This window comes from Solanum verrucosum, unplaced genomic scaffold (genome assembly GCF_900185275.1).
Source record: "Solanum verrucosum unplaced genomic scaffold, falcon-dt-bn FXZP01000181.1, whole genome shotgun sequence".
NCBI lineage: Eukaryota > Viridiplantae > Streptophyta > Magnoliopsida > Solanales > Solanaceae > Solanum > Solanum verrucosum.
In genome coordinates, this window is record NW_026020407.1 from 2,237,968 (window position 1) to 2,251,862 (window position 13,895).

General features: G+C 37.7%; 1 protein-coding gene across 1 annotated transcript; it reads left to right on the forward strand.

The window, feature by feature from the left end:
* The first annotated feature begins 1,534 nt into the window (after nucleotides 1-1,534).
* On the forward strand, nucleotides 1,535-13,429 carry LOC125840519 (uncharacterized). Its single transcript, XM_049519488.1, has 9 exons — nucleotides 1,535-1,690; nucleotides 4,799-5,172; nucleotides 5,264-7,785; nucleotides 7,868-8,010; nucleotides 9,116-11,011; nucleotides 11,164-11,212; nucleotides 11,305-11,552; nucleotides 11,639-11,746; nucleotides 12,681-13,429. The coding sequence occupies exons 2-9, from the start codon at nucleotides 4,983-4,985 to the stop codon at nucleotides 12,904-12,906; spliced, it is 5,382 nt and encodes a 1,793-aa protein (XP_049375445.1). The 5' UTR covers nucleotides 1,535-1,690; nucleotides 4,799-4,982; the 3' UTR covers nucleotides 12,907-13,429.
* The last annotated feature ends 466 nt before the right edge of the window (nucleotides 13,430-13,895 follow it).

The window sequence follows — 13,895 nt, forward strand, 5'->3', positions numbered from 1 at the left end:
ATTTTAAATTCCTTGCAAAATCTCACTCACTACGAAGAACGGTTCAAGTCTTAGCTCAAAAATTTTCTGGGGTGTTACAAAAATATTGCATAAAATTCAAGTTTGTTGGGCCCGTGCTGAGCACGGACCATGACAAATCTAGTATAATATAATTTGATACCCTCATAGTTGAATGCGTCGCCATGGCCTCCAAATCCTAAAGGGTCATTTGGTAAAATGTATTAAATAAAATAATGCATGTATTAATTTTGATATTACTAATTTCTTATTTGGTACAAATTTTTAACCTATGTATAACAAATACATTTTATTTGATATTATGTATACCTAGCAAACCACGTTATTATCCATACAAGAGTTTGTAATACATGTATAATCATGGTTAAAGACACAATTACTCCTGAAGTGTACAAAGCTAAAGAATGTGAAGGGTATTTTTGTTAACATATAAAATTTTAAATAAATTTATGCAATGCATGTTATTTTAGTATACCAAATCAAATAAATGAAAAAATATTAATAAAACCAATCATAAAATAACTAATCTCTATCTTCCTAATCCCAACGTATTCTCTATAATAAGACATTGTTAGGTAAAATAGGTTAATATATTAACATTATAAATGTGTATTTTCAATAAGCTATTGCCATGCAAATTAATTTGTCACGATAGAAATAGAACATTACTTCAACTTTTGCATTAAATCAATGATCTATTCTCAACATTTTAAAGTTGACAACTCATAGTAGTAAGTAATATGATTCTTCAATTTGATTTTAATATAATTAACTTTATGCTTAATTATACACTATAATTCATTTAATATGTTATCATAATTAACTCGTGAAAACTAACTAGCATTGTAATTGCTAGATGCAACTTTTATTAATATTTTTTCAATCTTTCAACTAGTTTGGCACTTCTACTAGTTGGTATCTATCTATAGTATATATAAATAAATATATTAACATATCATAAAATGAAACTATTGACATATTTAAATGGAAAAATCAAAGTTGAGTAAAACAATTTAGTAGTTAAATATTTGGTGTGATAGATATGGTCACATGTCACAAAACATTTGTATAGTTGCATGAAAAGGAGTAACTCTCCATGAATATTCCATATTACATCATTAAAAGAAAAAAAGTAAGGTTATAAAAAAGAAAAAAAGGTAAGCTATTTTTCTCTATTTGTCCACGTTTATGATCACGTAAACCATATTTTTGGAGGGAAAATTTTAAAAGAACAAACAATTATTCCTATAACGATACCATTCGATTTGTTCACAAATTTAAATTTACAAAAATAATAATAAAAGGTAGGCTCCACCTATTTTTTTACTACGTGTCACTATTTAATTGGATGATTACGCAATTTTATTCATGGCCCTTCTGAAATTGTACCAATTGAAACACTGGCTCCGAGCCTCAGGTTTGGATCGAACCTTAGGTTCAGTCCGAATTCCGAACCTAGCCTCGCTCCACAGTAGTTCGTTGAAAATTTCGCACTATTTCGATCACTTTATCTCTCTCTCTCTATATCTTTGTAATCAGCTCGTTTTCTTTTCTCTCTCTCTTCTGCTCCCTCTCACTCTTCGGTGCTACCATTTTCTACCGTCGATTCAAAACCCTAGAATTCGAATACTCGAAGGATCCGAGCTCCATTGGTGTCAGCTTCAATATTTGTGTGAGTTTTATTTATGAATTACTGTTATAAACCCTAGTTTTCTCTACTCATGCACAAAATGTTGTGCATTCGATGGACACTCTTTGTGGAGGGTCTTGGTGTTGTAAGCCTCTTGTACAGTAATTTTGCTGCTTATAGTACCGTTTTGTTCTTGATGGTTTGATCAATTATTTTGTAACGGTGGTGTTTGGCCGAACTTGCACCCGGTTGGATTATTTTAGCAAAAGTATACGGCTACACAGATGTAAAGAAATCACCTTTCTTTTTTTTGTTTTTGCTAGAATTCGAACAGTCTCTCCATGTTTTTAATCTCATTCACCGTTAGACCACACCCTTGATGCTTAAGTAAATCTGTATGTGTTGATTCATGTAAGGTTTTCCATAGAAGTTGTTATAAAAATGGTGCTTTTTAATCTAATTGCTCTCCCCCCCTCCTCTTCCCAAAAGGAAAAAAAATTACTGCTAAAATAATTAGGTTTTTGACAGAATGTGATTTTTGATATGTTGCCCCATACTAACCAAAGGGTGCTTATCTGCTTTCGGCTCCGTTTATATTGATCTTGTGGCATTGAATTTGGAATCTATTTTTTTAATTTGATTTTATAATTTTATGTTGATTTTTCTTTAAAATTAATCATTTCTTGGAGCAGAATGTGTTGGGTTTTAGAATTCTCAAATGTTGTCTCAGTACCGAATGGTTTGAAAAAGAAGAAGATTAGTAGCTAGACAAACAAGTCAAGAAGTGGAGTTAGTAGCTAGATCACTTAGTTTGTTGTGTGAGGACTTGTCTCATTTGTTATTTTATAGTCAAGCTTCTCTATTGTGTGTGTTACCGCCAATCCCCATGAGTTCCAATTTTTTCTCTAGTGTCTAGATTTAAGCTTCATGGTTGGACAGAACTGATAGGAAAAAGAGGTCCCTAGATTCTTGTGGATATTAACTTTGAAGAATCCATTGCAAAGATCATGCTTTTCTTTTTTGCATCTTGATGTAAACTTGAAGAATCAATTGGCAATGCGTAATGTGTTGGCCTTGGTGTTGCTGTGAATCCATCAGACATAATTACATGTTGTGAACATGCCTACGTTGATAATGACAAACAAGATAGGTTACCAAAAAAATAATGACAAAACAAGATGCCAATGTGACAAGTTTGCTAGCATTCCACATTGCTGACTTAGTAATGGTTCGACAATGACATGAAGCTAATGGGGAAAGAAATGCATTGCTGACTTAACTTGTCATCAATTGATATAAATGACTAACTTGAGTGGGTAGCTGAAATAGTTTGATCAGTAACAAATGTAGAGCCCTGACTTGACTGGTTAGTTGATGTAAACCGATAACATTAGCCCTAGACAGATGCTGACTCTCTCCCTTGATAGGTTAGCAAATATGGTCAGCAAATTTAGTGTTGCAATGGGCTCTACAAATAGAAAAAAGTAGGTAAACTACGAAAAGAAAGAAAACTTTTTGACCAGTCAGGTAACGTATGAGGCAATCATTACAGGGAAACTACGTAAATCTGTACAGGATCACCTTTGATACCATATGAAAAAAGAGAAAAAAAAGGAAAATAGATGTGTTAATTTGGTCAGTGACAACAAACAAAGGACTCCATTTAAAGAAGTTTTGAAGCTACATGAATAAGGGAAGTTTTTGATTATTTTTGGTGATCTTTTGTACCTTTTGCATCTTCTTTATAGGCCATCTATAAATTTCCCTTACTTCATCCGAAACATTAAGAATATTCTACCCAATATTTTAATTGCTCTGTTGACTTTCTACTGTGACGAAATTCGTTGATACTCAAGTTTTTTACGATGACATAATCAATAGAAATATTCTACATAGTTAAAAAAAAAGAAATATCCTGCACAGTACTATTTGATGACTGTCTCGACTGTGACAGGGTGGAATAAGGACCCTGCATGATTCTGTTTTGGTTGCTAATATAACAACTATTTGTTGGATCCAATTTGACTGCCTTGTCTGCAATGAACTAACTACTACTTCCTTTGTTCCAGTTTATATGAGATACTTCCCTTTTTAGTCTATCCCCAGACTCATTTCTCTGTTGAGCTATTAGTATGGAAACCGGTAGAAAATATTCTAACTACTACTTCCTTTGTTCCAGTTTAGATGAGATACTTTTGTTTTTAGTCTATCTTCAGTTTCATTTCTTTGTTTAGACACAATTTAACTATAAACTTTCTATTTTACTCCTAATGAGATGATTTACAACACACAAATGTCTATGACTTGTCGTAGACCATAAGTATTAAAAGTGTTTTTTCTTTATTTTAAACTTTATGCCCAGTTAAATACCATCACATAAAATGAGATGGAGGAAGTACCAATTTAGCCATGTAGTAAGAAGTTGATGTTGTTTTGATAAGCATTACAATACAAAAAGGTTTGCTCCAAGGAAATTTTGGTGCTTAAGAGTCTAATCCAAGTGTAGAATACTAGGCCTGAGTGAGACACATGTTAAGATAGTTGAAGAGCCTGCAATAAATGCTTTATAGGGGTTTTGATGAAGTGGTTGTGCTATGATTGTGGTAGGGTATACTGTAATATGGGGATTGCGATTAGTGATTGATTGTAGAATGCAGCAATAGGGCTCAATGGTTTATGGTTCTATGTTACTTAGTTTAGCAGGAATATTTGGTACTGAGCAAAGTGCAAATAAAAAAAATACATCACCAGTAAGATTTTATTTTATTTACTGGACCAAACACCTTTTATGTGCACATCATAAGGTCGTGTGCTCTATATTTTATATTATTATGTTCACTGTGTCCACCATTGAAGTTGTGATAGCTGTGAAGACAAAACTTAGAGCATCAGTGCCTTGCCTTCCCATTGATTGTAAACATCTATAAACAATTCGTTATGCCCTCTCTCATATTTTTGTTTTGATAAGGATTATGCCCTTTCTTTCATACTGTCCATTGAAGTAGTACCATCAAAGTGTGAACGCCCAAGTGTTAATGCATGCCACTTACTGGTAACTCAACATTGGCAACTATTGTTTAGCACTGTTGATAGCAAAAAGTGCTATGATTGTTTTCAACTTTACCTAACTACACTAGAATGATCTTGCAGGAGTTTGAGGCAGTGATTCTTAGCTTTCAAGAGAAGAGTGACACCAGACGACTATGTCTAAATGCTAGGTTGCGCATCTGTTGTGATGTGAGGTTGTTCATTATTTGATGCTCATTGATATCTTTCTGTGCTAATAACCACGTAGCAATATTCAACAGTCAAAGACTTCAGAGTGAAATCATCTATGCCTGGCAACGACGTTGGAGATAGGGTTCACAACTTCTTTGCACAAGACAGCTTGTCGCAAGAGCAGCACAATTCCCCAGTAGTGGACGGGAATTGGCCAGCTCACAGTAACAATCTGTGGGTAGGAAGTCAGAGACAGATAGGTGCTCTGACTTCCAACACAAAGAATTACAATTTACAGAACTCTGGTAATTCAACATGTGGCACGTTCTCTAAACTATTATTTAGTAGCTATAGCTCTGTATGATAGTTGTTCTCTTATATTTCCTGCATTTGCAGATAGCGGGAAAGGGCCGAGCAGTTATCCTTTTACCAGACAGCATGGCTTGAATTATATGCAATCCACTCCAAGGCCTGAGTTTGGAAATGGTCAGTCACAAAACCAGCAGACAAATTTGAATGGCTACATGTATGATAATCAGTTATACCAGACAAGGCAGGATGAATCCAAATTTCTGGCTGTTGATACAGATTATGATCAACGTAGTCTAGCCTCAGGAGGCTTATCTCCTTATGCATCACATCAAGGAGTGGGTCCAGAGCAACAGACAAGAGTACTGGTTAGGTCAGACCCTTCTGAGAGTCCTGCTAGTTTTGATCTTTTTGGTGGTCAGCAAATGAACCGTCAGCAATCAAACATGCTGCAGTCTCTGCAGCAGCAGCAGTCTGGGCATAGTGAGATGCATCAAGTGCAAATCATGTTGAAGATGCAGGAACTTCAGAGGCAGCACCAACTTCAGCAATTAGATACCAGGCAGCAAGATACACTAAATCAGGTTTCCACCTTATCTAAGGTGGCATCTGGTAACCATCCCCCGGCATTGGCTCATGACACTACAAATTCTGGTGCATTAAATTTTTCTTGGTCAAGTGATCTTGGCAACACAAATTGGTTGCAACGTGGCTCTCCAATCATTCAGGGATGTTCCAATGGACTGAATCCGACAAACATTGGACAGGCACAACACATAATCCCTCTATCAGCTGACCAATCTCTATATGGAGTTCCTGTTTCTGGTTCTAGAGGAAGTGTGAACCCATTCTCACAAGGAATAGCTGATAAGACCACAACGCAGCCAATGCCAACCTTTGATAGTTCATTTCCGGTTAATCAGTATGCTGGACTGCAGGATCAAGCCAGTGTGCAGGATGGGACTTTCATTCCTAGACAGAGATCCCTAGACGGCAACCTTTTTGGACATGCTCCAAATCAATCTCTTACTAATGCAATAAATATGGAGAACCCTCAGCAGGCAAATACTATGCAGAGAAATTCAGTTTTCCAGGACTTCTCTGGCAGACAGGATCTAGCTGTTCCTTCAGAAAACTCCCAGGAGAAAGCAGGGACACATGCTTCTTCCTCACAGAATGAAGTTGGCTTAGATCCTGCAGAAGAAAGAATATTGTTTGGTTCAGAGGATAATATATGGTCGGCCTTTGCCAAGAGCCCTAATATAAATGGGGAAGGTGGTAATCCATTTGATGGTGAAGGATTAATGAATGGGCTTTCTTCTATCCAAAGTGGTACTTGGAGTGCGCTTATGCATTCTGCTGTTGCAGAAACTTCTAGCAATGACCTTGGGGTACAGGAGGAGTGGAGTGGTTTAAATTTTCACAGTACTGAAATTCCTTCGGGAACTCAGAATTTGATGTATAACAGTGGGAGACATAAAACATCTTCTGCAGAAGAGAATTTACCCCCAAACTCATCCTTGAATTCTGTTTCTGTTCGGCCTTCTGATGGTACCAATATGAACAATAACTACTCCAATGTCCAGGGCCATATGCTTCCATATGAGCCAGGCCAGAGTTTGCATGCCAACTCTTCTCAAAGACTTGTCCAGTCATCGGAGGAAGGAAACAAGTGGTCAAATTCTGGTGCACAGCAGAAGTCAGCTGCTGAAGTAAGCCAGGTGGTGTTTGGGGGCAGTTCTCATCCTATTAACAGAGAAATAAATATGAGAAAGAGTTCTGGTACTTTGACATCTGAGCTTGGTGGAGCTAGACAACTATGGGACAAAACAGCTGGTTGGAGTGATGTAGGATCTGCAGTGCCCTCTGGAGACTCAGCTTTAAGAGTTTCGAGTGAGAACTCATCAAATTGTTCCCTAGATGACAAGCGGAAGAAATCCATCCAAGCTGAAGTTGTTCATCGTGGTGTGATGTGGAACTCTAACTCTTCAGTTGATATGGAGCATGTGGGATCATCTGTCGCTAATCACCAAGTGAATTCAGAGGTCTTTAACTTGCAGAGTTCTGCGTGTGTACCCAACTCAAGTACCATCAGGGGTGAGGAAACCAGTCAACTTCAAAATAATTATCATTCTGATTATTGGAAGAACACTGATCCCTTTGTCAAGTCTACGGTAAGCGAAGGCTTGGGTGTTTTGCAGCGTCATGTTACCAAAGACAATCAGGTCTTGCACAGGGCCATTAGTAATGTAGAAGCTAAAATGCATGACATGCAGAACAGTGATAATAAGAACTCAAATAGCAGCTACCGCTCTAATTTGTTTCCTCATTCACCTGCTTCTAATATGAGGGAAACTATCTTGTCAGATGCTAGAGATTCAAGGTCTCTTCCCACTGGGAAGCAGAAGTCGTCTGATCAGGCTGACCAGAAAAATTCTTGGCATCGCAAGTTTCAGTATCATCCCATGGGAAACATGGATGAGGGTTTAGATCCTCCGTATGACAGGAAAGACCCTAGCCATTCTCAGTCTATGCTGTTGCCGAATGCCAATCATGGCCAGTCAGAAGTATTTGGTCAGGTTCCTAAGAGTCGGGAAGAATTGGAAGAGGTGATATATGTGCTTCACGTAATACATTATTTGTGTCTTACACATTGGTCATTAATAAAATATAATATTCCTTAATCTACAGGGGAAGCCGTATGATGTTGTGAGAGATGGCAAAGGCTTTACTGAGGTGCATTTGCAAAGCAGCTTTCATAGTGGTGGATCTAATATGCCTGGCCCCTTCAATAAATCAGACTTACATGCACCAAATAAAGCTGCACAAACTAGGTAATTAATTTCTTCACACTACTCATTCATGCTCTTAGAATCTTAGAAGAGTTGGGCTTCATTGCTTTGCACTTAGTGAAGGTCTTAATCTTAAGATGTCAGTCATTAAGTGTATTTTCTTTCACGGTCTAAATCTTAATCATTAAGAGCATTTGTTTTTCTTATTTTACAATCACCTAATGAGTATTAACTATTAAGATCTATAACATAGACTGAATATCATCAAGATGTTTATTTAAGAATTTCTATAAATGACTGTTACCGCTACTCAATCTACTTTTACCCACCACCTACCACCCACAACCACCATTTCAGCCACAACTATCACCACCGTCAATCACTACCACCTACCTTTCACAACCACCATCCTCAGCCCAACCACAACCAACACTACCGCTAATTACCAAAATCAATCGTTATCACCATTAACCATCAAATGCAATCATCACCACCAAACATTATTTGATTCACTAATCACTACCGATAATTACCACCATTAGTCAGTATTATATATCGTTAACCACCACATCACTCACCACCGTCATTAGCTATCAATATCATTCCACTACTAAGTATCAACCGCCATCACCAACAACCATCGTTAATCACTAGTGTCAACCAATATACCTTAAGATACTACTTACAACCACCATCATCAGTCAACACCATCCCAAATTGACATACACAATCACCATCATTAGTCATCACCTCCACCAATTGCTATATGAAAATTTTAAAATATTTTATTGATATAAAATTAGATCAATTTAGTATTTTTTTTTTAATTTGTATTTATTATTTTTTAAACAAGACAAAATTTATACATTCAGATGTTGAAAATACAGTCTTAACTATTTAGTATTCAAATCTTAATGCAACATCTTAATATTTATATTTGTATTTAGATTCAGACCTCCAAATCTTAATGCACAGATGTGCATTCACATTCAGACGTCTTAAGCTTAACGAAAATAAATGAGGCCTAATTCTTCTGTTCATTATTCTGCATATTTCTTTGGTGGCCTTGTTGACTTTCATATTCTCCTGTAAAAACTTCTTCCCAATGCTGTTTGTGTAAATGGTTTGATTGTATTTCCGGTTGTAGTCCAAACATGCTCCAGCTTCTTCAGAAGGTAGACCAATCAAGTGTGCACGGTTCTATGACTCAGTTAAGTAATTCTGAACAGAAAGTATCATCTGAGATGCCTGAAGCAGAAAATTCTGATGGATCCGTTGGTCATCTCCAGCGAAGTCAGTCTTCTGCCTCTCAAGGCTTTGGTCTACAACTTGGCCCTCCATCTCAACGGATATCAATCCCAAACCATTCCTTGTCATCTCTGAGTACCCAAGCAGTTAGGTCTACGCACTCTCATGCTACTGAGGAGACCGGAGAGAAGAGTCGGGGACAGATGTGCCCTCCTCATCAGGGTCAATCATTGCCTCCTGCTGAACATTCTGTGGAAGAGTTGAAGAATAACAGATCTGGGGTTCCAGGGAGTACATATAATGAAGCTTCTTTGTACACAATTCCTGGAAAGTTTTCTTCAGCAGTTGATTCTAGTTCTGGTTTTCCTTACTTGAGAAGCTCACTTCAAAATCCACCTGTGGTTAGAGCTACTGGGCAACTGTCAACAAATCATTCTATAAATGTATCCTTCGATAAACATGGTCCCTCTTTTGCAGAAAAAGGTGATTCTTGCAGAGGACCTGGAACTGGTCAATCTGTACAGTCTTCCATCTCCAAAGGGACTGGTGATGATAAACAGGATAACCCTTCAATCTCTGCGGGTAAGTCTCAGTTAAGTAATGTGAATGGTCCCCATCAAAGGATCTCTGCAAATCAAGTTTCATCTAAAGAGCCAGGGTCAGTTTCTCAGCCTATTTCAATGTCTGGCACCGCTCAGCAGGGTGCATATTCAAAAATGTTCTCTAATATGTGGACCAATTTTCCACCACGGCAGCCCCTTTTTGTTACTCAATCCACCAAGGAGCCTTCTCACATTCACCAGTCACATCAGTTGAATAATATGGAGTCATCACTGTCTGCTGCAGAGAGGCAAGGTGATCTAGATGCAAATAAAGGATGGAAGTTCAAATCTGAGGTTGGTACAAACACAGTGAACATTTTAGGTTCTGTTGAGGGGGAAGAAGAACGAGTGATAGAAAGTGCTTCTCGACAAGTTGAACTAGTTCAGATGAATGATTCACAGGATAGAGAACCTGTTACGAATCTCTCAGAGGGATCTCCTGCTAATTCTACATCAATGCAGAGAGATATTGAAGCTTTTGGTCGATCTCTGAAACCAAATAACTTTCCTCAACCAAGTTATTCCTTACTAAACCAAATGCAGGTGATGAAAGATGTGGAGGCTGATCCTAGTGAAAGGTCCTTGAAAAGAATGAGGGTATCAGACAGCAATACAGGTGTTCAGCAAATTCTTTCTGCCGATTCTAGAATCCTAAGCTTCTCTGGGCGGGAAAATTTACAAAGAAGTGTATCATCGCAACAGGGAGGAAATGTGACTCCTCAGGACGTACTGGCATCTCATCATGATGATGCTCAGAGCAGCTTTCAGAACAACAGTATAAATTCTTTTAAACCTGAGCATACTCAGATTAGTCCTCAGATGGCACCATCTTGGTTTAATCAGTATGGGACCTTCAAAAATGCTCAGATGTTACAGATGTATGAAGCAAACAGAGCTGCCTCCATGAAGACAACTGATCAACCTTTCACCCCTGGGAAGTCTTTTAATGGGTTGCAGACATTTGATTCCATACAGAGAGTAATCCCTGCAAATGCTGATAGAAGTAATCTTGGGCAAAGTTCATCTGCTGGCTCTGCTGCCATTGAAGATTTTTCTTCTCCACAGACATTGCCACTGAATGTTGGACAGTATCACCAATTGCTGAAACCCAAGAAGCGGAAACGTCTTACATCTGAACTTACTCCTTGGTGCAAAGAAGTTTCACTGGATTCGCGGGGAAAGCAGACAATCAGGTTCATATTTTGCAGTACTTTTAGTAAACTGCTTTGCTTTCATGCTTCTTTGCTCCTTTCTCAATGCTTTCTGCTATTCCAATTTGTTTTCATTTGGATTGTCTTAGTTCCAGCTCAGGTTTAATGATATTTGTTAATTTGTCTATCTGCAGCTTGGCAGAAACAGAGTGGGCCAAATCAACTAATAGGCTTGTTGAAAAGGTATCTTGATTTGGTTATTGTAATATTGTATTTCCCTTCTTAAAATTTGTCTGCTTCATCAGTTTTAATAGCCCATGTTCTTATAATAACAGGTTGAAGAAGACATTGACCTGATTGAACATGGGCCTCCGAGGCTTAAAGTAAAAAGAAGACTTATTTTGACCACTCAGCTTATGCAGCAATTATTTCGCCCTCCTCCTTCCACAATTCTTTTTTCTGATGCTAACTCAGAGTATGGGAATGTGGCTTACTCCACTTCTAGATTGGCCTTGGGGGATGCATGCAGCATGGTCTCGTGCTCATATGTTGATTCCAATTCACCTCACACCAGCAAAGAACCGTAAGTTTGCTAGTTGTTGCTTGAGATGTTCCAATCAGATCTACATCTTAAATAGCCCTAACAGTGTGTTTAATGTATTCTCATAGATTTCATGACAAGCAAAAAAAATCAGAGAGATACGACAACCATATGTTTGCCAAAGCTGTGGAAGTGTTGATGGTAAGAGCAAGGAGACTGGAAAGTGACTTTTTAAGGTAATGCTTCTTGATTGGCTTACACCACTACAACTTATGAGCTTGTATATTATACATTAGACCCATGGGGTCTCTTGTATTTTACTTTTGGGGGCTGTTGGGGGAATAAAGGAAACTTGTTGGGGACAAAATGTGAAGTCTGAGGAAAATGGAGATGTCGTGCCTTGCAGTAGTTAAATAGGTTAACTTGTCTGCTTTTATATCAATACTAGTTACGAAAGGTTCAGGTTTTTGAATACAATCACTTCTCCTGTGTTATAGAAGTAAATCCGATCTTTGGTTGCTTTGGTTAGTTCTGTCATGTGTGATCTCTTCCCTTTGTGGATTACTATCTTGAGCTACATCTCTTCTGCAAAGAAATGTTCCATTTTCTAATGTCTTCTTCCTTGGTAATATCAGTATGTTAGAATGAGTCTGCCAAGTTACAGGGAAACAATATGTACTGCTAAATTTTAGCCCTGGATCCGCAGACTTCAGTTTTGTGATAAACGAAATATGGTTTTATTGGGCAACTCCTGGGCTTCATTCGGATTCTGATGTGATCTTTTTGCTTCTTCTGTTAGCACATATTGGAATATACAAAGCTTAAAGGTCTTTAATCATTCCCCACTTGTGGGATTACACTGGGTATGTTGTTATAAAAGTAACTTTAATCATCATTTCCTATGTTGACAATTTGAGGATAGAAGTGCTAATGCCGATGTTTCAGATAAAAGCAAGCAGTAATTGATTTGTTTCAGAAAATATTAATTCTGTATAGTCTTTTATAGCTGCTCCATATTGGGTTTCTGTTAATTCCTCAGCGCCCATTTCATCATTTACATGTTACAGTTGTCTTTAGGATCTTATCTTCTTTACTAACTTCAGTTCTACCTGACAATTTACAAGGTAAATCCACGTAATAAGCTTTGTTATTCCTTTTCCTCTGTTGCAGACTGGATAAGAGAGCATCAATATTAGATGTGATGGTGGAAGGCCAGGATATTGAGAAGTTCTCGGTCATGTCTCGGCTTGCGAAGTTCCATGGTCGGGTGCAGTCTGATGGTGTTGATACATCATCTTCATCAGATGCACGTAGCCATAAACCTTTAACAAGATATGTTACTGCACTACCAATGCCAAAAAATATCCCCAACATGGTACAGTGTCTTTCACTATGATCACAAATGAAGTGATTTCCCCATGTTTTGGTGGTAAATCCACTAGCTCTACTTCCTGAGAAGTTTTGATGCTAAATATGGTGGCAATAGGAACAGAAATTGATGGGCACTGAGCTGTCACATCAAATGTAATGTAAGCTGTCCAATCTTTTACGTGTTGGCCACTTATGTCTTATGAAGAAATATGATTCATTTTGTGTATATCTCTTCAAGTTTGTAGGGAGGGAGAGAAAAGACCCGTGGGCGTCATTTTTGCCGCTGGTAGAAAAAAATGTATCTCCTGTGTATTAGGAGATGACTGTATAAAGTTAGTCTTCAGTGTTATCCCTTATCTCACAGAATTGTGAAGGTAATCGTAATTGCTTTAGCCAGGTTTGGGGTACTTCAGATTGGCATCTTTCAGTAAACAAGGAGTGCAGGATTTTGCTGAAGTTGAATTATTTGTAGATTTACTAGAATTTGTAGATGGGGGCAGCTCTGAGAATTTAAGCAGCTGTAGGTGAAAAAGAGCGTTATTAGTATAGCTTCATTCTAGTTAGCTCTCTTGTACAGACCTTTTGAGGTTATAACAACTTGAGACTTGACTGTCTTTGGTTCCTGTTATTGATGTGATACTATAGTCTGAATGTTGAAAGATGTTGCTTGTGTATTCCGTTAAATATCCCATCTTTTGATTTAACAGTTACATGTGGTATGTCCTGGATGAAGAATTGACTTGATAAACAAAAACTCTAATTAGCGATCACTGTTCTTCTCCCTCACCCTCAAACGAATCACTGGAAGTTGGTCGTCCTCTATTTTTTACCCAATTCTCGTACTAAAATCCCAGTTTCTTCTATTTTATTTCTTTCCTTCTCATACTAGAAGTTTACAACCCACTCCTCCATTACCACTTCCTCTTTAACCATTATCAGCCCCTCTACCTCTTCCTCCATTGTCTTTGCTGTCTCTGCCTCCTTTTTATGCCACCCTCCTCTTATTGTAAATTG

Excerpts from the sequence above, each read along its gene's own strand:
- LOC125840519 (XM_049519488.1), top strand. The coding sequence starts at position 4,983 with ATGCCTGGCAACGACGTTGGAGATAGGGTTCACAACTTCTTTGCACAA. Across the intron at positions 8,011-9,115 it reads AATAAAGCTGCACAAACTAG|TCCAAACATGCTCCAGCTTC; the intron begins GTAATTAATTTC and ends TTCCGGTTGTAG. Across the intron at positions 11,012-11,163 it reads CGGGGAAAGCAGACAATCAG|CTTGGCAGAAACAGAGTGGG; the intron begins GTTCATATTTTG and ends GTCTATCTGCAG.